This window comes from Moschus berezovskii, chromosome 24, assembly GCF_049115385.1.
Source record: "Moschus berezovskii isolate FMDL1 chromosome 24, NW_MosBer_1.0, whole genome shotgun sequence".
Classification (NCBI taxonomy): Eukaryota; Metazoa; Chordata; class Mammalia; order Artiodactyla; family Moschidae; genus Moschus; species Moschus berezovskii.
The window spans coordinates 57,090,382-57,115,904 of NC_142483.1; the positions used below are offsets into that span (position 1 = coordinate 57,090,382).

At 41.4% G+C, this 25,523-nt stretch overlaps 1 protein-coding gene across 5 annotated transcripts in view; it reads right to left on the bottom strand.

Annotated features, from left to right (window-relative positions):
- Positions 1–779: 779 nt before the first annotated feature.
- RBMS3 (RNA binding motif single stranded interacting protein 3) overlaps positions 780–25,523 on the bottom strand; it is an 841,063-nt gene continuing 816,319 nt past the window's right edge. For all 5 annotated transcript variants that reach the window (XM_055414762.2, XM_055414770.2, XM_055414766.2 and 2 more), the window contains one exon: positions 780–5,797. In XM_055414762.2, the coding sequence (XP_055270737.1) occupies positions 5,791–5,797 (7 nt within the window). In that variant the 3' untranslated portion in view covers positions 780–5,790. The remainder of the gene's footprint in view (positions 5,798–25,523) is intronic.

Here is a 25,523-nt window from a genome sequence, read left to right on the forward strand (position 1 = left end):
AAAATCAAAATAGCTTTATTTGAGGAAAGCCAAATTCTTTGCTATACTTTTTTCGTTTATGTTCTGCAAGCATACAGCCAACTTGCAATTGTTTGCAGTGGATGGGAAAGGGGCATTATGGATATTAAAAACTCACAGTATATAATGCACTGACATTCATTTTACCAATGATTTCAAACCGCTTCAATGAATCAGTCCTTAACAAGAAACAAACTAGATTTGAATTTTGTTTCCAAATGTTTTCTGTTTTCCATCCTCAGGGTGAAATTCTAATAGAAGGAAAGAGAAGTCCTAATAGTTGAAAAGAGAAGATAAACAAGGTACACAGAAGTAAATGATTAGCCCTGCAAACACTGGGAGAGGTTGTGTTTCTGCAGGACTGGGGCTTCAGGGCAGTCGCTAACTGGAGGGAATACGATGGATTGCAAATATGGACCCAGTGGCCTAGTGGTTCTTCCAGAGACTCCAAGACCTGCCTCGCCCTGCTCCAGCTTTAGAACTGCTGCATAGACAGTGCTATTCTAAAATCATTATTTTCCCTCCCAGAAATAAAAAGACATAAACAAGGAGAAGCTATTCATCCTTTTTTTTACGTGACAGTTAGCATATATGTTGGGGGTAAAAAACCAGAAATCACCAATCTGGGCTAAGCTTCCCTGCCTTACATCAAAAAAAGATTGTTTCGGCCACTCAGGGATTTTGTTCTCAGCTTCTGTACTTTCCTGAACTCTCTGTATTCCACAAGGGACAGCCATGACCAAGAACATTTGGATTAAGGGACCAACTTCATGTTTCAGAATATTTGGTAAGAAATGTTCAATTTGAGTTAGACTCGGCTGTCTTCCAATGCCATGGTAGGTGTCATTTGCAAAACAAATGGCTTCATTACTGGAATCTCATTATTAGTTTGTCACGGGAAGGGTGTCAACCCTGTCAGTTCCTTAAATTGGAATGAAGGACTGTCAGTCCCAGCCAGCTCAGGATTTTGAAGCCTGCCAGTCATGTTTTTCAATTACATGAAAAACAAAATTTCATTCTTACTCTTTTACTGAGGACAAAGTTAAGATCAGGGTTCTATGACATGTTTAAATTTAACTATGAAGTGTGGTTCCTCCAATGTGCTGCATGCCATTATATACCTATATAAATACCCTTTCATTTGATTTCATACCATATAAAAACATTTATCACTGAAACCCACTTAAAAATGTCTCCCTGCTTATCATCTCATCTTGCAGTGGTTCCTGCACTCAAATTAAGAATGAGACTGAATTGTCAAGTGTCTTTTCAGTCTCCTACTAAGATTATCATCTGTCTAGTCAGTCCATTGAAACTTTTCCTCAAGCATAAAGAAGGCTGCAAATGTCCTAATACGATCTCAGCTTTCATTAATGGGAATTTTAGGCCACTGTGAAAGACCTAGAGGATTGTGTGTGTGTGTATGTGTACATGTGCTAAGTCACTTCAGTTGTGCTGACTCTGTGTGGCCCTATGGACTGTCGCCTGCCAGTCTCCTCTGTCCATGAGATTCTCTAGGCAAGAATCCTGGAGTGGGTTGCTGTGCCCTCCTCCAGGGGATCTTCCTAACCCAGGGATCAAACCTGTATCTCTTATGTCTACCTGCATTGGCAGGCAGGTTTTTACCACTAGGGTTACCTAGGAAGTCCATATGCATATAATAGACACCCCAATTATTCAAATAGAGTTAGAAAAACTAAGTACTTTTATTTTCTTACCCATAGATGGAAAATGATTATAAAAGATTTTTCAAGCAGTTAATGGATTCTGTAGGTTCAGCGGACCTCCTGTAATATCTAGCTTCCTCCTAGGGCTTTCCATCTCTGATATGGGCGCTTTTAACATCATGTAGTTTTTCATTAAGAGGAGGTGGAAGTGCGTCATATATGCTCTCAAATGCAGCAGTTCTATTAAGGTCACAGGAGAGTTGATTCAAGTGGTGAAGCATGGCAGCGACATTTGAGGGGTCGAAACTACCAGGGAAACAAACGAACCCTGACCAAACCACAGCTGGGTCAAATGTTTTACTGTTGATAGAATAGCATGTAACTTGCAATATTTAAGACATGCCCATGTTGAAGGACAGTCTTCCACCATGCAAGTGTTACCTATGGTCCCTGATGACTTCAGAAGATGTGGTCATGCTCTGAGGAGTTCCCAGTCACCATGCAGACTTCCTTGACAATACCTCCTCCCTGTTAAAAGAATACCCGCTTCTCCACTGACCATGGAAACAGAGTTTGGAGGAAATAATGTTTATCCCATTTGGACTGTGGTTTTACTTTGCTTACTGATACTTAGGCTAAGTCTTGGCGATTGCAGATGAGAGGAAAAATTGAAAATCTGAATAAATGCTTGAAGTATAGTGAACCAGAATACTTTTAAAAATGATTGCAGTCCTAAATTGAGTTAAAATCTCCATAACCTATACTGTTGATTAAATTAGGATTCCGATGTCAGTGTATATTGAATGCATGTTTTGGTTTGTTTTACTTTTCATACAATGTAATGCTGCCTAACTATTGATGTATTTTTTTTTGCAGGCTTGATTCTTAAAATTAATTTTTAGGTGATAAATTTTAGAAATGATATATGCAAATTTGAACATGTGCCACTTTTTCCTTCTTTTTTGATTTAAAATAAGATATGTTATAGGATGGCAAAATATAAAAAAAATCCAAACATAAACCACAAATGGACACATAAAATGGCAAGTCATTTTCTTTTGCCTGAAGTGGCTTAAAAAAATTGAGATTACTGAAATTTTATAGTTGAAAAACAGTGTTGCTGAATATATAAATAAAGCAGTAGTTTTGAATAGAAGCAGGAAGTTACCTAGGCACATTCATCAGCCACATGGTAACTACCTCTTCGCCTCATTGTTGATTGTGGAAATGAGACTTTCTTAGTATCACATTACGTTTTGATTTTTTGATTTTGTTTTTACAGAAGACAAAGAAAGTATGTTGATTTCATACTCAAATGAATTATGCCCAGGATAATCCTTATTTATACACAGAGTTCAGAGACTGAAAAAGAGAAACAGAAAGCACAGCTCCTATATGGGTTTGCTCATCCCCGTGTAACTCAGGGGCCCATTTCTCAAAGAGAAAATGCCATCCTTAAAATACATGAGAACTGAAGAATGGAACAAAACAGAAGTTAGTATTCTCCCTAAACCTTGGGAACCATAGGGATGGCTGTGGCCAGCTGGGACTTTTTTGTAGCACATGCTACACTGCTTTGGCTATATTTTTGCCTCTGATTGGACTACAACGATATGGAATCACCCTCCAGATAAGAGTTTTCAATTCATGGGATTTTCAAATAAGAGAACTAGGTATATTTTAACACTAGACCTTTGTTTATAGATCAAACATAGTATAATGTTGATGAATTTTATGACTCAAACTCATTATTCATGTTGACCTAATGGGACTATGATTTACCTTTTAATATGTTAGTTTTTAAATGCCTACCCTGTTTTCTTTTACAGTGCCTCTTCCTTCTGGACTGAGACAGGTTCCTGTGACTTTGTGAAAAGAGTTTCAACTATTGATTCTAATAAGCCATTAGAAAGCCATTCTAGTGCATGGTTCAATTAACAGAGTTCCACTGTCCTTCATTTCAGGTAAAACTGTACAGGTTGAATATAGATTTTATGAGTCAAATATGCAGAGGTGTTTGGTAAGTCAAATTAATTCACTTTAGATAAAGTTTTGCATCATTCTCAATGTAATATATATCTCCTTTGGCTTTAAAAATCGATCAAATCTAATTATTTGGGTTCTTATTCATATAAATCATACAATTTCTTGATTGTCAACTAGCATTAAAAGCTTACCTGAATTCCACTAATAGAATCCTCAATCTTATTGGTCCTATTTGCCTCAGAGAGTTAAACTGAAATTAAAAAGTCTATCTTGTCTTTCTCCTGATGATACCAGGATATGAAAATACAATGAAATGAGGCACACACAAAAAAGATACCCCCTCCCCAACTGCAGAGTCAAGGTGGCTATTCATGGTAGATGATGACAAGACTGAGGCAAGCAGACAAAATCTAGAGGTGCAGGGATTTAGAAGGAAGGCTATTGTTACAGATACCGCGCAAGGCCTTTTCAGGAGACCACTCACCGCTCAACAGAGCATCACTGAGCGTTCTCAACAAGTGATCTTTCAGACCAGTTCAGGAAGTATCTTGAGTCCAAAATTCACATAATGAAATTTCAACCTGTTAAACAAGTGTGTTAGCTCACTGGTGGCCATCGATACGGACTTCATGATTCAAGAGCACTAGGAAAGAACCAGAAAAGCACGTGGAATTTAAAGCCATTTGGCTCTGTTGGTTGGAATCCAGAACTCTTGGTGCTAATATTGCTGACCACAGGAACAAGCTTCTACTATCCACAAATATACATTTAAAATAAAAACTTTTTTTTTGCAGTATGTAAAACACCAGTGGACGGTAGTTTAAACAAAGTAAGGACTGGTCCGGCCATGTAGGTCAAATAAAATTTTAAAAAAGAAAAGAGAAGAAAAGAAAAGCAACCTCTATCTTCTGGACTGCAACAGGGTGCCACTTCATCTTTGGTATAAAACAGGCCATCCATAGGCTGAATTTGATCACAACTAGGAAAGACTACAGAAATTGTCAACAATTTCTCTATCTATTGCTTTTTTTGTTGTTTTTTTTTGTTTGTTTTTTTATTTTTTGCACTTTTTGACAATAAGCTCCTATCTACCTTTTTTTTTTTTTAATGCTCTTAAGCTAGATTTTGCAATGTGACAAGCAAAGCTGACTAAAAAGTTTGTAAAGCTCATAAAAAAGACTGCAGATAAAAAGCACTAATGATTTTGCTAGCGATCACGCTTTGGAAATTAAAAAAATCTGCATTCTGCCCCCCAAACACGCATTATTTCTAATGCAGTTGTTTTTAAACCAACATTAATAACTTTACCTTAAAATGTTTTAGCCTTCTAGAACGATTCAACACTTAAGACAAAGTTCATGAGAAGTCCCAGCATTTCCCCAATTCTTGCAGTTGCCATGGTTTCTTTTATCAGCAAATTTTCTTCAAATGAAGAAAAACATTTTCTTTAAAACTGTACAGTTTTTTTTTCCACCCTAAAAACTCATAGTCTTAAACTTCTGTACCAGTGAAAACCGGTACAATATTTCAATTCTTTCTTGGTTTTAACAAGACGTTGACAGCTTGCCTCGAGAGCCTTTGACGTCCTTAAAATTAAGGCAATTAAGAGTCAAGATAAACCTTACCTAAATATTTCTAAGAAAAAAATAAAATAAAAACCCAACCCACTAAATTTAAACAAGAAGGGAAAAAGAAAGAGTAGCTTAATTACTGAGGAAGACAATTTGTTTCCATTTCTGCTTGCCCACCTCTTGACATCAGATTTCCTGTTTAAAAAAAAAAAATCTATCTACACCTTCAGATAAATTCTGAATTCAAATGTTCTTCCACATGAATGTCAACCTTCCAGGTTTTGCTTTGTTTGTAGTAGTTGTTATCCTCTTCTGGGATTGTTTTCTTTAATTAAAAAAATGATGCAAAAATAAACTGTCAGACCACATGAAGGAACCATTTGCACAGCACGTAAAAACATATTGTTTTCATTGGGTAAAGTAGAAAATTAAAAAAACAAACAAAACAGCATTCCATCGACGCCTGTGCAAAACTGGAAGCCAACTTCTTGTTTAATGAAGTTTCTTCATTCAAGGCAGAGTTTCAGACGGACATTCTTCAGTCTTGTTTATGGTCTGTGAAAACAATGGAGGAGGAGTGGTCATTACACCAAAGCAATTTTGAAGTCCCCTTCTGTGACCTTTCCTGTGAGCATTCTTTAGAAGCTACCAAGGTCTCTCAACGTAAGAGTCATCAAGGAAGTTGTCAGGACACAGTGGGCTTAGAAGCATGTCAAGTTCTGCCACTTTCATACTGATATATATTTGCAGCTTGTTTATATTAAATATAATAGACCTTGGCTAATAGATCAGGAATATCTAATTACAAAGTTTTAAATATACAAATATATCTAGACAGGTAATATTTCCTATGTTCATGGAATGTATTCTTCAATAATTTGGCTTATGTTTTAGCTCCCCAGGAAATCCCTTGAGTAATTCTGTCCTTCCAGAACTCCCGTGAGATCCATCACAAACTCAGTCAATAAATCTCTGATTCCCTATTGTATATCCAGGATACAGAAATTTTTTTTAAAATTGAAGTGTAGTTGATTTACAACGTAGTGTTAATTTCTGCTGTATAGCAAAGTGATTCAGTTACATATAAATGTATACATTTTAAAATATTCTTTCACATTATGGTTTATCACAGGATACTGAATACAGTTCCCTGTGCTCTCCAGTAGGAACTTGTGTATCCAATCCCATAAATAAGAGCTTACATCAGCAGCAGTGTACTGTGTGTTATCAAACAGAGCTCACCAAGTGTATCCACATGAGCCGAAGGCTTATTACTGAAGACAGGTGAGAGAGCAGTGAAGCTCTGTTCACGCTCCAGTTTCTTCTCTTCTTCCTTGCTCCTCTATCTCAACAAGGTGTTAAAATCTTGAGAGGAGGGACTGTACTTTACTTCTGTGTTTTACTCTGCAGGAGTCTGGGAGACTGATATGCACATCATAGGTGTTTAAATAGACAAATGCCATTTCTGTTACATGCCACATTGCCAGCCCAGCCCACATGTTTTCTGCTTCTGCCCCATCTATATGGCAGGGCTAAGCTAACACTGGGTTGATCTTTACTCTTATCTCTTCCACCCTCAGATTAGAATTTGGTTCAAGAATTTCAGGGGTATCTTTTACAAATAAAGATTCTTCAAAACTTTCTTCAGGTCCTATTTCATGAAACCGTCTTCCCTCAGTGCTCCGTGGGTTCTTCTGCTGCCCAGTTGCTTGCTTTGAGAAAGAAAGCTCAGAGTTGCTGTGTTAAGGTGTCCAGGTGTTTTGCCACTGGGATGCACTGATGCAGGAGAACCTCAGGGCTAATTCCCGCACAGTCTGTTCCCCAAGCTGTGTACTCCAGAGCAGGGCTGCATTTGCCCTCAGCACGTGGCCCTTACTCAAATTCACAAAAAGCCCTCAGTGATGTTTTGAACTAGATAAGACTTAGCCTGGGATGACCCAGAGGGTTTTCTTTTCCTAGTCTGCCAAAAGCCCTCATATGACTCAGCTGTGGCTCTTAGAAACCTGCCTAACTTGTTCCTAGGATCATGTAAGGAAAGCAACTTGTTGATAGATTATTTCCATTGTTAACCAGAGTTTAAGTCTCTAGAAATACACTTATCTTTCTGTGTTATGAAAGAAAGTGGCATTCCTTTTTAGAATGAAAGCCATCAAAATTGTCATAATAGCAGCAACAGTAAAGGGAAATTTTAGTCCTTGTCATCCTGGGAACCATGGGAGCCATGGAGTATATTTGATCTCTCTATATATACCTTTGCAAAGTATATCCTTATTCCGTTTATTTCTAAAACTCTGTCTTGTTATGGGAACCACATTTGCTGTGTGTTTTTGTGTTTGTTTTAGGTCTATTCTTTGTTCCCATTTCCATCTTGCACCCTGGTATTACTGTGCATTGAGCAGAAAATGCCTAATACGTTCAGCTAATGCTTTCAGTCAATGGGCTGCATGACACAGAAGCCCCTCATCGCGCAGGGGTGTCAGCTGGGCTAGTCTCCATGCATCCCTGTGTATGAGTGAGGCTGCAGCTACCTTCCTGCTTTGTTGTTGGAGGATAATTGCTTTATAGTGTTATTCTAGTGTCTGCCATACAAAAAGGTGAGTCAGCTGTGTGTGTACATATATCCCTTCCCTCCTGGGCCACCCTCCCACCTCCTCATCCCTCCCTCTGGGTCAGCGCAGAGCCCTGAGCTGAGCTCCCTGTGCTGTGCAGCAGCTTCCCACAAGCTGTAATTGCACACATGGCAGTGTGTATATGTCAGTGCTCCTCTCCCAATGCATCTGACCCTCTCCTTCCTTTCCCCTCTGTGTCCACAAGTCCATCATCTTCACCTTTGTCTCTGTTTCTGCCCCACAGATAGGTTCATCAATACTGTTTCTCTAGGTTCCAAGCATGCATGCTAAATCACTTCAGTTGTGTCTGACTCTGTGCGACCCTACAGACAGCAGTCTGCCAGGGTTATCCTCTGTCCATGGGATTCTTCAGGCAAGAAAACTGAACTGGGTTACCAAGCCCTCCTCCAGGGGATCTTCCTGACCCAGGGATCGAACCTGCATTTCCTGCATTGAAAGCAGATGCTTTACCACTGAGTCACAGGGGAAGCACCTCTAGATTCCATATATACACCTTCAGTTTAGTCCCTCAGTCGTGTCTGACTCTTTGCAAACACCATGGACTGCAGCACGCCAGGCTTCCTGTCCATCACCAACTCTTGGAGCTTGCTTAAACTCACGTCCATCGAGTTGGTGATGTCATTCAATCATCTCATCCTCTGTCATCTCCTTCTCCTCCTCCTTCAATCTTTCCCAGCATCAGGGTCTTTTCCAACGAGTCAGTTCTTCTCATCAGGTGGCCAAAGTATTGGAGCTTCAGCTTTAGCATCAGTTCTTCCAAAGAATATTCAGGACAGTTTCCTTTAGGATGGACTGGATGGATCTCCTTGCAGTCCAAAGGACTCTCAAGAGTTCTCCATATACATGTTAATATACAATATCCTTTTCTTCCTGACTTACTTCACTCTGTATGACAGACTCTAGGTTCATCCACGTCAGTACAATTGACTCAATTTTGCTCCTCTTTATGACTAATATTCTATGGCATATATGTATCATAATCCTCTGTATCCATCCATGGACATCTAGGTTGCTTCTGTGTCTTGGCTATTGTAAACAGTACGGCAGTGAACATTAGGGGTGTGTGTATCTTTTTGAGTTACGGTTTTCTCTGGGTGTATTATATGCGCAGGAGTGGCACTGTTGGGTCATATTGGAGCTACTTTCAGGTTTTCTGCACAAATGTTTCCCATAGCCTCCTCCCGTCACTTGTTTCATCCTTCAAGTGGTCTTGTTGCTACATGAAAACAAATGAGACGAAATAAATGGTGTACTGTACATCTTCATGGTGGTGTGCTGAAGTCTGAATGGAAGACTATTTAATAGAACTAAATTCACTCCTGGGCTTCCCTGGTAGTTCAACTGGTAAAGAATCTGCCTGCGATTCACTTTCGGTTTCCTGGAGTTGGGATGGAGAGGGTGGTCACAAGTGGTGCTGAGAGAAACACTGCTCTAACCTAAGCGCAATGCTTGTTTAATTGTAGCTCTCTTCAAAGCTATTAATATACTAATGGACAGACCCCCTAAAGGGCCAGATAGATACTTACTTCCTGAAAGATTGCAGTATGTTCTGGTCTCCTTTGGAATGCTTTAAAAAATTATTAAAAAACTGTAAGAGAATTTTTTTGTCAGTATAATTATTTTGATACTAATGTAAAAGATCACGTTTTCAAAAACACTTTTTTTTCCTATTGATGACTTTCTTCGTTGATAACCTAACTGCATGTTTAGTTTACTAAGGGTACTCAGGTAGTAGGAGAATGCTGTGTGGTCTTCTCCACACTCTGGATCACATAATTCATCTTTTCACATGAAAATCTGTGAAGTTAATCTGTCAGGAATTACGTTGGTGAATATGGGATGATTGGCCACCTCATGCGAAGAGTTGACTCACTGGAAAAGACTCTGATGCTGGGAAGGATTGGGGGCGGGAGAAGACGGGGACGACAGAGAATGAGATGGCTGGATGGCATCACTAACTCGATGGACATGAGTTTGAGTGAACTCCGGGAGTTGGTGATGGACAGGGAGGCCTGGCGTGCTGTGATTCATGGGGTCGCAAAGAGTCGGTCACGACTGAGCGACTGAACTGAACTGAACTGAAATCATCTTAAGGCTTCTTCTAGCCTGAAAGTCTACAATTCTAAGATGATGATTTACTACTTTTTGCTACTTTTTAATGTATTCACTCTGCTTTTTCGGGTGAATAGAGAGTGGGGGACGGGGAGGATGGAAGAGGACAGCATTCAGACTGACTCAGTGATCTTAAAATGTGGTCGGCCCCCCTAACTTCACACTGACCTTAGAAGGCTTCTGTCTCAACCCCAGTATTGCTGGGGCTTTGTAATTTTTCAAGTCTTCTCTAAAAGGACTGTCATAACACCAATTCCTATACATGGTCAATATAGGAATCAGCAAATTATATGCCCTTGATTACTACCCACACATGTCTGTTAAGACTGTGACTAATGATACATTTTATTTGTATTTTCATAATGCTCTCAGTCACACAAATTCCTCTTTTTACGGTGCAACTCATTTTAATTTTAAAATAGTCTCACTATCCAACTTAAAATGTTCTTCTTGCTGCTGATCAAAGCCTTGACATTTTGTAAGCCTGTTTTTTTATGACTGCCAGTGCATGACATAAGCATTATATAAACGTGTGCTTTCACACTTCATTAGGACAGGGAGGGTAGACAGGAGTGAATTTGTGCTGTGCTGTGCTTAGTAGCTCAGTCGTGTCTGATTCTTTGCAACCCCATGGACTGTAGCCTGCCAGGCTCCTCTGTCCGTGGGATTCTCCAGGCACGAATACTGGAATGGGTAGCCATTCCCTTTTCCAGGGGATCTTCCTGACCCAGGGATCGAACCCACATCTCTTAACGTCTCCTGCATTGTTAGGCGGGTTCTTTACAGTCTGAGTTACCAGAAGCCCACACCCCAAATCCAGGGAAGGGTGGTCAGTCTTCCCTCAGCTATGCCGACCTGCCTTATACTTTGTGGAGAACACTGATCTAATCTCTCACTTTACAGATTTAAGGGAGGCCCCTTGAATAAAAATTGGTAAATGGAAAAGACTGAATTTTAAGGACTTCTGATTTTGTATATTAGAATACAGCTTTGCTTGCAGACTCATACTTTTCAAGTCCTAGTGTTGTAAAAACATTTTCTAAGTACACAAAGAAAAACTGGGAATAAACTGGGCAGAAACTGGAATTTCCAAAGAAGATCCCAAATAAAGCAGAGGTATCATTTTCCTGGTTTGGGTAAAGAATAATCAGCCTCTTGCATTACTATCCCCTTTGAACAATAGGAGAAAAAAAACAAAAAACACGGGACAACAAAATAGGAGGTAATGTTTTTTTAGCTTGAAAAGTGGAATTTGGAATATTAAAATTTTGCTGACCCATGACTCCAAATATAACCTTTTTGTTCATATGCACATTATTAATGCTTCTCAAATTTTTGTCCCATAACCTTCTGTTGTGTTGTCTGTGGTTTTGTTTTTTACTTTTTATTGGAGTATAGTTGATGTATACTTGTTAGTTTCAGGTGTACAGCAAAGTGAATCAGTTATATGGAAACATATACCCACTCTTCTTTAGATTCTTTTCCCATATATGCCCTTAGACAGTACTGAGTAGAGTTCCCTGTGCTATACAGAAAGTCCTTATTGATTATCCTATGTGTCAGTTCAGTTCAGTCGCTCAGTCATGTCCGACTCTTTGCAGCCCCATGAATCACGCACGCCAGGCCTCCCTGTCCATCACCAACTCTCGGAGTTCACTCAAACTCATGTCCATCGAGTTGGTGATGCCATCCAGCCATCTCGTTCTCTGTCGTCCCCTTCTCCTCCCGCCCCCAATCCCTCCCAGCATCAGAGTCTTTTCCAGTGAGTCAACTCTTCGCTTGAGGTGGCCACAGTATGTAACAGTGTGTATATGTTGATCCCAGTCTCCCAAGTTTATCCCTCCTCCTCTAACCCCCTGGTAACCATAGGTTTGTTTTCTACATCTGTAACTCTATTTCTATTTTGTAAATAAGTTAGTTTGTACCATTATTAAGATTCCACAAATAAGTAATATCCTAAAATATTTGTCTTTCTCAGTCTGACTTTACTCAGTAAGACAGTTTCTAGGTCCGTGCGTGCAGCTGCAAAAGGATTTATTTCACTCATTTTATGGCTGAGTAATATTCTGTTGTCTATATGAACCACATCTCTTTTATCCTCTTTTCTGTTGATGAATGTTGAGGTTGCTTTGATGTCTTGGCTATTGTAAATAGTGCAGCAATGAATGTTGGGTTACTTGTATCTTTTTGAAATATGGTTTTTGCAAGACATATGCCCATAGGTGGGATTCTGGATCATATGGTAACTTTTAATTTATTTTGGGGAACCTCCGTACTGTTTTCCATAGTAGTTGTACCAATTTACATTCCCACCAGCAGTGTAAGAGGGTTCCCTTTTCTTCATAACCTCTCCAGCATTTGTTTATAGTTTTTTGATGATGGTCTTTCTGATCAGTGGGAGGTGATATCTCATTGTAGTTTTGATTCACGTTTTTCTGATAGTTGGTGATGTTAAGTATGTTTTCATGTGCTTTCTAGCCATCTGTATATCTTTTCTGAAGAAATTTTATTTTTCAGATCTTCTACCCATTTTTTGATTGGTTTGTTTGCTTTTTTGATATTGAGCTCCATGAGGTGTTTGTATAGTTTGGAGATTAAACCCTTATCAGCTGCTTCATTTGGAAAGATTATCTTTTCATTTTGCTTATGGTTTCCTTTGTTATGCAAAAGCTTTTAAGTTTAATTATTTTAAAATTATTTTTGTTTATATTTTCATTACTCTAGGAGGTCTATAAAAAAAGATATTGCTGAAATATATGTCAGAGAGTGTTCTTTCTGTTTTCCTCTAAGAGTTTCATACTATCTAGCCTTACATTTAGGTCTTAATCTATTTTTAGTTTATCTTTGGTATAGAGAGTGTTCTAATTTCATTCTTTTACATGTAATTGCCCAGTTTTCCCAGCACCAGTTACTGAAGAGACTGTCTTTTCTCAGTTGTGTGTTCTTGCCTCCTTTGTCACAGATTAGTGGACCATAGGTAGTGGATTATCTCGACCAGCTCTCCTGTTCCATCGATCTGTATTTCTGTTTTGCACCACAACCATACTATTTTGATGACTGTAGCTTTATAGTATAGCCTGAAGTCAGGGAGACTGTTTCTTCTGGCTCTGTTTTTCTCCTTCAATATTGTTTTGGCTCTTTGGGTCTTTTGTGTCTTCATTCAAATTTTGACATTTATTTTTTGTTGTTCCATTTCTCTGAAAAAATGCCATACGTATCGCATGGAATCTATAGATGGTTTTGAGCAGTATAATCATTTCACAATACTGAATCTTCCAACCCAAGAATATAGTATATGTTTTCATCTGTGTCATCTTTGATTTCTTTCAGCAGCATCTTATGGTTTTATGGGAATAGGTGATTTGCCTCATTAGGTAGGTTTATTCCTAGGTATTTTTTGATGCGGTGGTAAATGGGATTATTTTCCTAATTTCTGTTTTTGATATTTCATTGCTGGTATATACATATACAAGAGATTTCTGTGTATTTATTTTGTAACCTGCAATGTTACCAAATTCATTAATGAGTTCTAGAAGTTTTCTAATAACATCTTTAGGATCTTCTGTGTATCAGTCAGTTCAGTTCAGTCACTCAGTCGTGTCTGACTCTTTGCGACCCCATGGACCGCAGAATGGCAGGCCTCCCTGTCCATTACCAACTGCCAGAGTTTACCCAAACTCATGTCCATTGAGTAAGTGATGCCATCCAACCATCTCATCCTCTGTCATCCCCTTCTCCTCCTGCCCTCAATCTTTCCCCAGCATCAGGGTCTTTTCAAATGAGTTAGCTCTTTGTATCAGGTGGCCAAAGTATTGGAGTTTCAGCTTCAACAGCAGTCCTTCCAGTGAACACTCAGGACTGATCTCCTTTAGAGTGGACTGGTTGGATCTCCCTGCCGTCCAAGGGACTCTCAAGAGTCTTCTCCAACACCACAGTTCAAAAGCATCAATTCTTCGGTGCTCAGCTTTCTTTATAGTCCAACTCACATCCATACATGACTACTGGAAAAATCACAGCCTTGATTAGATGAACCTTTGTCAGCAAAATAATGTCTCTGCTTTTTAATATGCTGTCTAGGTTGGTGATAACTTTCCTTCCAAGGAGCAAGGGTCTTTTAATTTCATGGCTGCAGTCACCATCTGCAGTAATTTTGCAGCCCAGAAAAATAAAGTCAGCCACTGTTTCCTCATCTATTTGCCATGAAGTGATGGGACCAGATGCCATGATCCTAGTTTTCTGAATGTTGAGCTTTAAGCCAACTTTTTCACTCTCCTCTTTCACTTTCATCAAGAGACCTTTGAGCTCCTCTTCACTTTCTGCCATAAGGGTGGGATCATCTGCATATCTGAGGTTATTGATATTTCCCCGGCAATCTTGATTCCAGCTTGTGCTTCTTCCAGCCCAGCGTTCCTCATGATGTACTCTGCATATAAGTTAAATAAGCAAGGTGACAATATACAGCTTTGACGGACTCCTTTTCCTGTTTGGAACCAGTCTGTTGTTCCATGTCCAGTTCTGACTGTTGCTTCCTGACCTGTGTACAGGTTTCTCAAGAGGCAGGTCAGGTGGTCTGGTCTGCCCGTCTCTTTCAGATACTTTCTCTATACGTCTGTGTAGAGGATCATGTCATCTGCAAACAGTGACAGTTTTACCTCTTTTCCAGTTTGGATTCCATTTATTTCCTTCTCTTCTCTGATAGCCATGACTAGAACTTCCAAAAGTATGTTTAATAAAGGTGGCAAGGGTGGACATCCTTGTCTTATCTTGCTCCTTGTCTTAGAGGAAACAGTTTTTCACCATTGAGAATGATGTTAGCTGTGGGTTTGTCATATATGGCCTTTATTATGTTGAGGTAGGTTCCCTTTGCAGTCACTTTCTAGAGAGTTCTTTATCATAAATGGGTGTTGAACTTCATGAAAATCTTTTTCTGGATCAATTGAGACAGCCATGCAGCTTTTATTCTTCAGTTTGTTAATGTGGTGTATCACACTGATTGATTTGAATATATTGAAGAATCTTTGCATCCCTGAGATAAATCCCACTTGACCAGCGTGTATGATCCTTTTACTGTGCTGTTGGATTTCGTTTGCTAGTATTTTCTTGAGGATTTTAATGTCTATGTTTAGCAGTGATATTGGCCTGTAATTTCTTTTTTGTGGCATCTTTATCTTGTTTTGTTATCAGGGTCATGGTGGCTTATAGAATGAGTGTGGGAATGTTTCTTCCTCTGTGATATTTTTGGAAGATTTTCAGATGGGTCAGGGTTAACTCTTCTATAAATGTTTGATAGAACTTGCCCATGAAGCTGTCTGGTTCTGGATTTTTGTTTGTTGGGAATTTTTAAATCACAGTTTCAATTTCACTGCTTATGACTGGTCTGTTCATGTTTTCTATTCTATTTCTTCCTGTTCAGTACTGGAAGAATTTGTCCATTTGCTCTATCGGGGTTGTCCATTTTATTCATGCATGGTTGTTTGTAGTAGTATGATCTCCAGTGATGGGTGGTGCTGTGTTCCACGCTTGTTGATTGGTCGTCCTGAGGTGTCCCAGCACTGGAGCCTACAGGTTTCTGGGAGGGGCCAGGTCTTGATGAGAAAATGGTGACCTTCAGAAGGGATCATGCCAATGAGAACTCCCCAGAACTACTGCTGCCAGGGTCTTTGCCCCACAGTGAGCCTTGGATGCTCCCTGCTTCCGCAGGAGGCCCTTCGACACCAGCAGGTAGGTCTGGTCTGGGCTCACACGAGGCCACGGCTTATTTCCCTAGGTCTTGGTGTACACAAGACCTGTATACAGCCTCCAAGAGTGGTGTTTCTGTTGTCCCCAGTCCTGTGGAATTGCCAGGATCAAACACCACTGGCTTTCAAAGCCAGGTTCTCTGGGGGCTTCTCCTCCTGTTGCCAGATCCCCAGGCTGGGGAACCTGACATGGGGCTCAGAACTTTCACTATGGTGGGAAAACTTCCGCAGTATAATTGTTTTCCAGTTTGTGGGTCACTCACACCATAGGTATGGTATTTGATTTTATCCTGATTGTGCCCCTATTCCCGTCCTTTTGTGGCTTCTTCTTTGTCTTTGGAGGTGGAATATCATTTTTTGATAGGCTCCAGCATTTCTTGGATGATGGTTGTTCAGTAGTTGTGATTCTGGTGTTTTCATAAGAAAAAGTAAGCTCATGTCCTTCTACTCTGTCATCTTGTCTCCATCTCTGGTTTTTTGGTTTTTAAATTTAAAGTCTGTGTGAATCACATCAAACAATATGGTAATCTCTGGCACTCTGGTCCAAGCGTACTGGATTTTGTTTCAGTCCACTCAGTGAGCTAACGTGTAAGAGGGGAACAGAGACTGTCTCTAGGAGCACAGTGAGCGGCACTGGCGTGGGGTGAGAGGTGCTGTGTGGGCAGAAGCACCTGTCAAGGCTTGGGGAGTACGGGAGACTGGCTGTGGTTGCTTCAAGGCACAGTGAGGAAGTGAGTGATTCAGACCCTCCTTGTTAACAGTTTCAAGGAGAAGGAAACGGAAAACCAGTCCAGTACCCTTGCCTGCAAAATCCGATGGACAGAGGAGCCTGGTGGGCTGCAGTCTATGGAATAGCAGAGCCGGGCACGACTGAGTCACACACACACACACACACACGTTAACAGTTTGAAAATGACACCTTTATTTATCCAATCAACAATTCTTGACTGAGTGCCTACTGTGTGAAAGGCAGTATTCCTGATGCTAAGGAAAGAGCTATGGAAGAAGCAGATGCCTCCCCCATCCTCTTTGAATTGATCTCCTAGTAGGCGGAGACTCACAATCAGTGGATCAATTAGCAAACCATCCAAAAGTAAAAGAATCTCAAAGTAGAATATTTAAAAAAATATTCTGTGATAGAAAGTGGCTGGATAAATACCTAAGATTTGGTATCAGGGAGGGTCTCTCATTTAGGCCTGCATGTGAAAGACAATTATAAGCTAATCTAGGAGAGTCTTAGAGGAAAAGCATTCTAGGTAGAGGAAACAGGAAGTTCAAAAATCTGGAGGTGGGAACCTGAAGCAGGAGTCATCTAGTATCAGTCAAATCCCATCCTTCCTTTACTTCAGACTCTCCAGAGGTTCTGTAGCTCTCTTAGAATAAAACTGAGAACACTTGATGTACACAAAGCTACATATCCAAGGCCCAAAGGCGTATGAAACTTGGCCTGTTGGACTTTATCTCCTGTTCATCAGCTACATCACCACGCTCCAGCCTCGTTTCCCACGTTCTAATGTAAACTCTCACGGGCACGGGCATGGTGTCCTAGCACAGCACGTGGCATGATGAGTGGCACTGGGGGTGAGACTGCGTCTAGGATGGAGGTGGGCAGGGAGACTCTCGCTCGAATGCCTCAGAGGGAGAGGTGCTCTCTCTGGATTGGGCAGAGACACCCCCACCCAACTCCTGTCGCGTCACACAGTGATCATGAAAAGTGGGGCAGCTAAAGCTGATTTACCCAAGCAGGGAGAAGAGGTTCTGGACAGGCACAGGAAGCATGGGGGGTCTGCCTGCTCACGATTTTTTAGAGGTGGGGCTTTATTTTCCCTATAGAGAAGTCTGCTTTATGACAGTCTTGCTGTGAGAGTAAGCCACAAGCAGCATCCCTAACGGTACAGGCTGCAAGTTTCCCTTCATCCTTACTCCATCTTTCCTGGGTTGAGTGGAGAGCATCCTTAAACTACCGTAGCCAATTCACGTTATCTTGAATATTCTGAATCTCACAAATGGAGTTCATTTCCAGTTTCATTATGCTAATTAACATGGCACTGCTTTCATCAGGCAACTCATTTCTAACAATCATTATGCAAATTGAGATATGGGTAGTTTAAAATACTTGTACAAACCTCTGGCCTTTCTCGTTAAATGAGAGCTGACCTCCTGTGGGGTGTGAAATTCTGATTAGGGTGGCTGAGTGCCCCTGAAAAGTAGCTTAACCCATTGCACATACATTTTACACCGTAATGTCTAAAGATATTTTAAATTAAATTACGGGGGGGGGTCAAGATGGCGGAGGATTAGGAGGATGTGGAGTTCAACTTTCCTTACAAATGCATCAAGAATACACCTACAAACGGAAGAAGTCTCGCAGAGCACCTGCTGAACACCAGCAGAAGACTTCAGATGCTAAGCGGGTGGGGAACTGAAGGAGAGGAGAGGTTCCCACCCCTGGGCCGCCCTCTGGCTGGTGGGGAGATCAGCTGGGACAGAGGGGAGCTTTGGGTCTTGGAGGAGGGTGCAGCAACCAGGCTGTGGCGGGCGAGACGGACTGAGACTTGCAGAGATGGTCTGTGCCACAGCCCTGCATGCCCCAGCCTAAGACACTGTCTGCTGGTGCAGACGGGGGCTGGAACTGTGGGGTTTAGAAAGAGACCTGCGGAGGGAACAGCTGTAGGCTGCGGGGGGAGAGCCTGCAGGGATGAGAGTGAGGAAGCCACGACCAGGAATGCTCACAGAGGAAGACTGCACAGCCACAGACGTGAAGCAGCATTGTTGGAGCGCGAATGGCAGGGCCACCAATGCAGCCTCTCTCCCCGTGGGCTGCCCGCTGCCTCCCTAGGGCACCAGGAAGGGCTCCAGCCGGGGCAGGCTCTGGGGCAGCTTTGGGACCAGAGGCCTGTGGATGGCACACATGCAGAGGTGGGGCTGAAACCACAGATGAGCTCCAGGAACAGTGCAATGAAGGAAAGCCGAAGTCTCTCTTCATGGCTGCATGGACCATGAATTTACACCCCTGCTGCCAACTGTGTAAATTCAGCTCCCGAGGAACATCTGAGCAGACAGCGGGTGTCTCTAGCAGAGATGGCCTAGCTTTTGCAGCTGTGGACTTTGTGGGCACATTGCACGTGGCAGTTGGGCCAGAGTCTGAGCTGCCTCCACACACCCACGGCAGGTCCAGGTCCATTATTATTGCAGTCCTGGGACCTGACTCCGACTGATCCACACTGGTGGCCTGGTGAAAAGCAATGCCCGAGAGACACCTGGGGCCTGCCTTCATACACATGGGTAACGTGGGGCTGAGAGTCGTGCCAACAACAGGGTAATCTGAGAGCTCACCCAGGTGACATGGAGATCACAGCCACATGCGAACAGCTTCAGCGGAGGGATACTCAGTGCTTTCCTCCCAAGTGTTGGGAGAGCTCCAATCCTGCCTACCTAGTACTGAGATCAGAAACACAGCTAAGAAACAGATCTTGGGGCCTCTACTGCAACAACTAGGAAGCAGACCCTGCCCCTGACACAGGGAAAGGGAAAGCTCTGCTCAACATCCAGTACAGGCTCTGGTCACCACATCAGTCACACCTCTTATCAGAGGGGATAGCAGCCAGCACGCCCTGAGGAAAGAGGTAGCAGATATCCAAACTAAAACCAGCACTTGCACCAAAAATTATTAGACCACGAAGGCTACACAGGGAAGTTCCATCATAAAAATAGCCCTCCAAGACAGTCTGAGGCTCTGGTATCAGAAGTTTAGAGCAAGAGCCCCCAGAGCATTTAGTGGTGAAGTTCAGCAGGGCCTGAATGAAGGAGTTCTACAGGGCTGAAGGAGATAGAGACTCCACTCTTGGGGGAAGCACACAGGTACCATATGCACTGGGGTTCAGCACAAAGCATTACCTCCACAGGAGCCTGGACTTGGCCTACTAAGGGAGCTTGGAGGGCCCCTGGGAAGGTGATGGTTGGCTGTAGCTCACTGTGGGGGCAAGGGCACCATAGCAGAGACCACAGGGAATACTGACCAGCATGAACTCTTCCAGAGAGCCCCATATTGGCACAAAGACTTGGCCCCACCCAACAGCCTGCACGCTCCAGTGCTGGAAAGCCTCAGCAAGGCAGGAACACAGCCCCACCCATCAGAAGACAGGCTGGACCTCAGGTTCAGGGTGGTGGAGTAGAAAGATGTGCTGTCATCTTCTACTGCGAGAGCACCAAAATCTCAACTCGCTGTTGAACAAACATTGACAGGAAGATGCTGGAACCCAGTAACAAAGGATACCCCACGTCAAAGACAAAAAGCCACAGTGAGATGGCAGGAGGGGCACAATCACAGTGAAATAAAATCCTACACCTGCCCAGTGGGTGACCCACAAGCTGGGGAACAGTAATACCAAAGAAGCTCTCCCACTATTGCCAAGGTCCTGAACCCCACATTATGCTTCCGAGCCTAGGGATCCACCCGAGGGACTGGGACTTTCCCGGGAATCTGACCTCGAAGCCAGCAGGATTTGAGATTATAGGACCTCCACAGGACTGAGGAAATGGAGACTCCAGTCTTAGAGGACACAAATAAGATCTTGTGCACACCAAGAGCCAGAGGAAAGGAGCAGTGACCTCACAGCAGACTGAACCAAAGCTACTTTACTTGCTAATGTTGGAGGGTCTCCTGTGGAGGCATGGGTCCACAGGGGCTCACCACGGGGATGAGGGCACTGGCGGCAGCAGTCTGGGAAGGTCTCTCTTGGCATAAGCCCTCTCTTGGGGGTCACCATTAACCCTACCATAGAGACCACAGACCCCGGGCTTGGGTGGCCTCAGGCCAAACAACTGCTAGGGAGGGAGCACATCCCCACTCATCAGCAGACAACTGGATTAAAGCTTTACTGAGCAATGTCCTGCCCACCAGGGCAAGACCCAGTTTTTCTCATCACTAGGCATCACCGACTCGATGGACGAGAGTTTGAGTGAGCTCTGGTAGTTGGTGATGGACAGGGAGGCCTGGCGTGCTGCGATTCATGGGGTCGCAGAGAGTCGGACACGACTGAGCGACTGAACCGAACTGGACTGAACTGAGTCCCTCCCATCAAGAAGCTTACACAGGCCTCTTAGCCTCCTCCATCAGAAGGCAGACAGAAGCATGAGGGACCACAGTCCCAACAGTGACTAAAACAAAACCACATTACAGGAAGTTAATCAGCATGAAAAAGCAGAACATTATGTCCCAGAAAAACTAAATGAAGTGGAGATAGGCAACCTTCCAGAAAAAGAATTCAGGATGATAATAGTGAAGATGATCCAGGATCTTTGGAAAACAATGAAGAAAATGCAGAAAAGTTTACTGAAGAACTAAAGAACAAACAAACAGAGATGAATAATACACTGGAAGGAATCAAGAGCAGAATAACCCAGGCAGTGGAACAGATAAGTGACCTGGGGGACAGAACATTGGAAATCACTGCTGCCGAACAGAATATAGAAAAAAGAGTGAAAAAGAAATGAAGACAACCTAAAAGAGCTCTGGGAGAACATTAAATGGACCAACATTCACATTATAGGGGTCTCAGAAGGAGAAGAGAGAGAGAAAAGGAACTGAGAAAATATTTGAAGAGGTGACAGCTGAAAACTTCATTAACATGGGAAATGAAATAATCAACCAAGTCCAGGAAGCACAGAGAGTCCCAAGAAGGATAAACCCAAGGAGGAACATACCGAGACATACAGTAATCAAACTGAAAAAAATTAAAGATAAGGATAAAACATTAAAAGCAACATGGGAAAAATGACAAATAACATACAAAGGAACTCCCATCAGGCTATCAGCTGATTTCTCAACAGAAACTTTACAAGCCAGAACAGACTGGCAGGATATATTTAAAGTGATGAAAGGGAAGAACCAGCAACCAAGAAGACTCTACCCAGCAAGATTCACCTTCAGATCTGATGCAGAAATCAAAAGCTTTCCAGACAAGTGAAAGTTAAGAGAATTCAGCACCATCAAACCGGCTTTACAACAAATGCTAAAGGAACTTCTCTAGGCAGGAGACTCAAGACAAGGAGAAGAACTACAGAAAATAACCCCCAAAAAAGAAAATGGTAATAGGATCGTACATATCAGTAATTACCTGAAATGTAAATGGGTTAAATGCACCAACCAAAAGACACAGACTGGCTGGACGGATGAAAATATGTGCATGTGTGCGATTCCACTTACCACATCACTCTGCTTGACCCCTCAAATTGCATGTGACTATTTTATACTGTTAAATTAATCATGTTCCCATTATGGCTTGCAATTGTAATTATCTTTCACTTTTTTATCTGGCTATTGACTTTAAAAACTGATAAACAGTATTTTACTATTGTGATTATGGAACTGTTACTCACTTAATATCATTGTATCTTGATTGATCAACAGAAAAATAATAGAATGCTATATCACCACATGCTGGGAAAGGTTGGGGGCAGGAGGAGAAGGGGACGACGGAGAATGAGATGGCTGGATGGCATCACCGACTCTGTGGACATGAGTTTGAGTGAACTCCTGGAGTTGGTGATGGACAGGGAGGCCTGGCGTGCTGTGATTCATGGGGTCGTGGAGAGTCGGACACGACTGAGCGACTGAACTGAACTGAACCATTTAATAGAAAAACCTGTACTCACTTTTTAAAGTCTAGATGCATATCAGAATTATCTTGGAATTTTTTTAAAAATACAAATGCTTAGGTAATGATTTTTTTTCCTCCAGAGCTCCAGATATGTTTCTAATGAGCAGCCACGTTTAAAAACAGCTGGACTATATGATGATCTTTTACTATTGTCTAGTTTGTTTCACTTTTTCTATTTCATATTCACAGCTCCCATTTCATTTAGTTTATGTTTTCCAATTTCCCAGTCTCCTTTTTTTTTATGTTCTTTCTCAAGCCTTTATTAAGTGTAATAGAACTTTTGTATAAATATATATAATAATATATATATTTTAGAGAACTTAGGCATTTTGTCTAAAAAACTTATGACATTTTGATTCTACTTGCTTGACTTAGTATGAACAGAATGTTAGATTTCTAATTAAAAAATATATATGCAACAAACAGAGGGTTACTGTATAGCACAGGAAACTACAGTGTAATAACCTATAATGTACAATAAATTAAAAAATACTATATGTGTGTCTGTATAACTGAATCACCCTGCTGTGCACCTGAAACACTGGAAGTCAACTATACTTCAATAAAAATATTAAGAAAAAAAATTTTCCATAAATGGTTAAATAAAAAAAGGCTGCCTAAAGTCTTACTGAGCTCACAGCCACGTCAGACACGTCTTTTGACACTGCCCTGCCCCCAGAGGGACAAGACGCAGCTCAAGCCACCAGTCCTTCCCGCTGGGATGCCTACACAAGCCCCTGGACCAACCTTACCCACGAGTGGACAGACACCAGAAGGAAGAGGAACTACAACCCTGCCGTCTGTGGAAAGGAGACCACAAAGACAAAAATTTAGACAAAAATCAGATGATAGAGAAATAAACTGCAGATGAAGAAGAAAGATAAAAACCCCAAAAGCCCCCAAAGAACAATTAAATGAAGAGGAGATAGACAGTCTGCCTAAAAAAGAATTCAGAGCAACAATGGTAAAGATCCAAAATCTCAAAGTGCAGAGGCATGGACTGAGAAGGTACGAGAAAGTTTTAATAAAGAAAAGATTTAAAGAAGGAACAGAGATGAGCAATACAATACCTAAAATGAAAAATACACTAGGAGGAATGATCAGAAGAATAACTGAGTCAGAAGAACAAATAAGTGATCTGGAATGTAGAGTGGAAATCGTTGCCACAGAACAAAGGAGAAAGAATAAGAAGCAAGGAGGACAGTATCAGAGAGCCCTGGGACAACAAAATGCACCAACATTTTCATTGTAGGGGTCTGAGAAGAAGAAAAAAGAGAATGAACTTGAGAAAATATTTGGAGAGGTTATAGGTGAAAACTTCTCTAACATGGGAAAGGAAACAGTCGCCCACGTTCAGGAAGTGAAAAGAGTCCCATACAAGATAAACCCAAGGAGGAACATGCCATGACACACAGTAATCAAATTAACAAAAATTAAACACAGAGTTATTAAAAGCAACATGGGAAAATCAACAAATAACATACAAGGGGACCTCCACAAGGCTATCAGGTGATTTTTTGGCAGAAGCTCTGAAGGCCAGAAGGAAGTGGCATGATGAATGGGAAAAAAACCCTACAACCAAGAATTCTCAAACCAGCAAGGCTTTCATGCAGATTCGATGAAGAAATCAACAGCTTTATACACAAGCAAAAACTCAGAGAATTCAGCACACCAAATCAGTCTTAAATGCTCAAGGCACTTCTCTAGGTGGAAAAGAAAAGCCTACAACTAGAAACAAAATTGTAAGTGAAAGACCCTTGGATAAAGGGTAATATACAGGAAAGTTAAGGCTTCCCTGGTAGCTCAGATGGTAAAGAGTTTGCCTGCAGTGTGGGAGAATTGGATTTGATTCCTGGGTCAGGAAGATCCCCTAGAGAAGGAAATGGCAACCTACTCCAGTATCCTTGCCAGGAAAATTCCATGGATAGAGGAACCTGGCAGGCTACAGTCCATGGGGCTACAAAGAGCTGGACACAACTGAGTGACTTCACTCACTCAACAGGAAAGTTAGGAAATCATCCACACACAAATATATCAAAACCAGCAATTGTGAAAAGGACACAAATGCAGTATATTGGAAATGTATTTGAAATTAAAAGAGAAACAACTGAAAACAGTCTAGTATATATATAGACTGCTATATGAAAACATCATGGGAATTGCAACCCATAAAACTACAATAGACATGCAAAAAAGAAAAAACAACCCAAACACAACACTAAAGATAGTCATCAAATCACAAAAGAATAAGGGAAGAAAGAAGACCCACAAAAGCAAATCTGAAACAATTAAGAAAATGGCAGTAGGAAAATACACATTGGTAATTACCTTAACTGTAGATAGATTAAATGTTCCAACCAAAAGAAACAGACTGACTGGATGAACACAAAAATAAGAGCCATGGATGTGCTGTGTACATGACACCCACTTCAGGCTAGGGACACACAAAGACTGAAAGTGGGAGGATGTAAAAAGGTATTCCATGCAAATGGAAGTCAAAGCTGGAGTAGAAATACTCACATGAGACTAAAGAGTATTATAAGAGATAGGGAAGGCACTACATTATGTTTAAGGGGTCAATCCAAGAAGATATAACACTATACATGTATCCAACATCAGAGTACCTCAATATATAAGGCAAATGCTCACAGCCATAAATGGGGAAATTGATAAGAGTGCAAAAATAGTGGGGAAATTTAACACCTTCCTTACTTCAGTGGACAGATCATCCAGATAGAAAATCAATAAATAAAAACCTTGAGTGACACATTAGACCAGATGGAGTTAACTGATATGTATAGGGCATTCCCTCCAAAAGCAGCAGAATATAGTTCTCAACTCCACATGAAACATTCTCCAGAATAGATCACATATTGGGCTACAAATCAAGCCTCTGTAAATTTAGGAAAATCAATCATATCAAGCATCTTTTCTTGCCAAAACACTATGATATTGGAAATGTTATAGTCAAAAACTCTAAAAAAGCACAAATACACGGAGACTAAACAATATGTTACCAGACAACCAAAGGGTCACTGAAGAAATCAAAGAGGAAATAAAAAAAATATATAAACATAAATGACAACAAAAACAAAGTTATCCAAAACCTATGGGACATTACAGAAGCATTTCTAAGAGG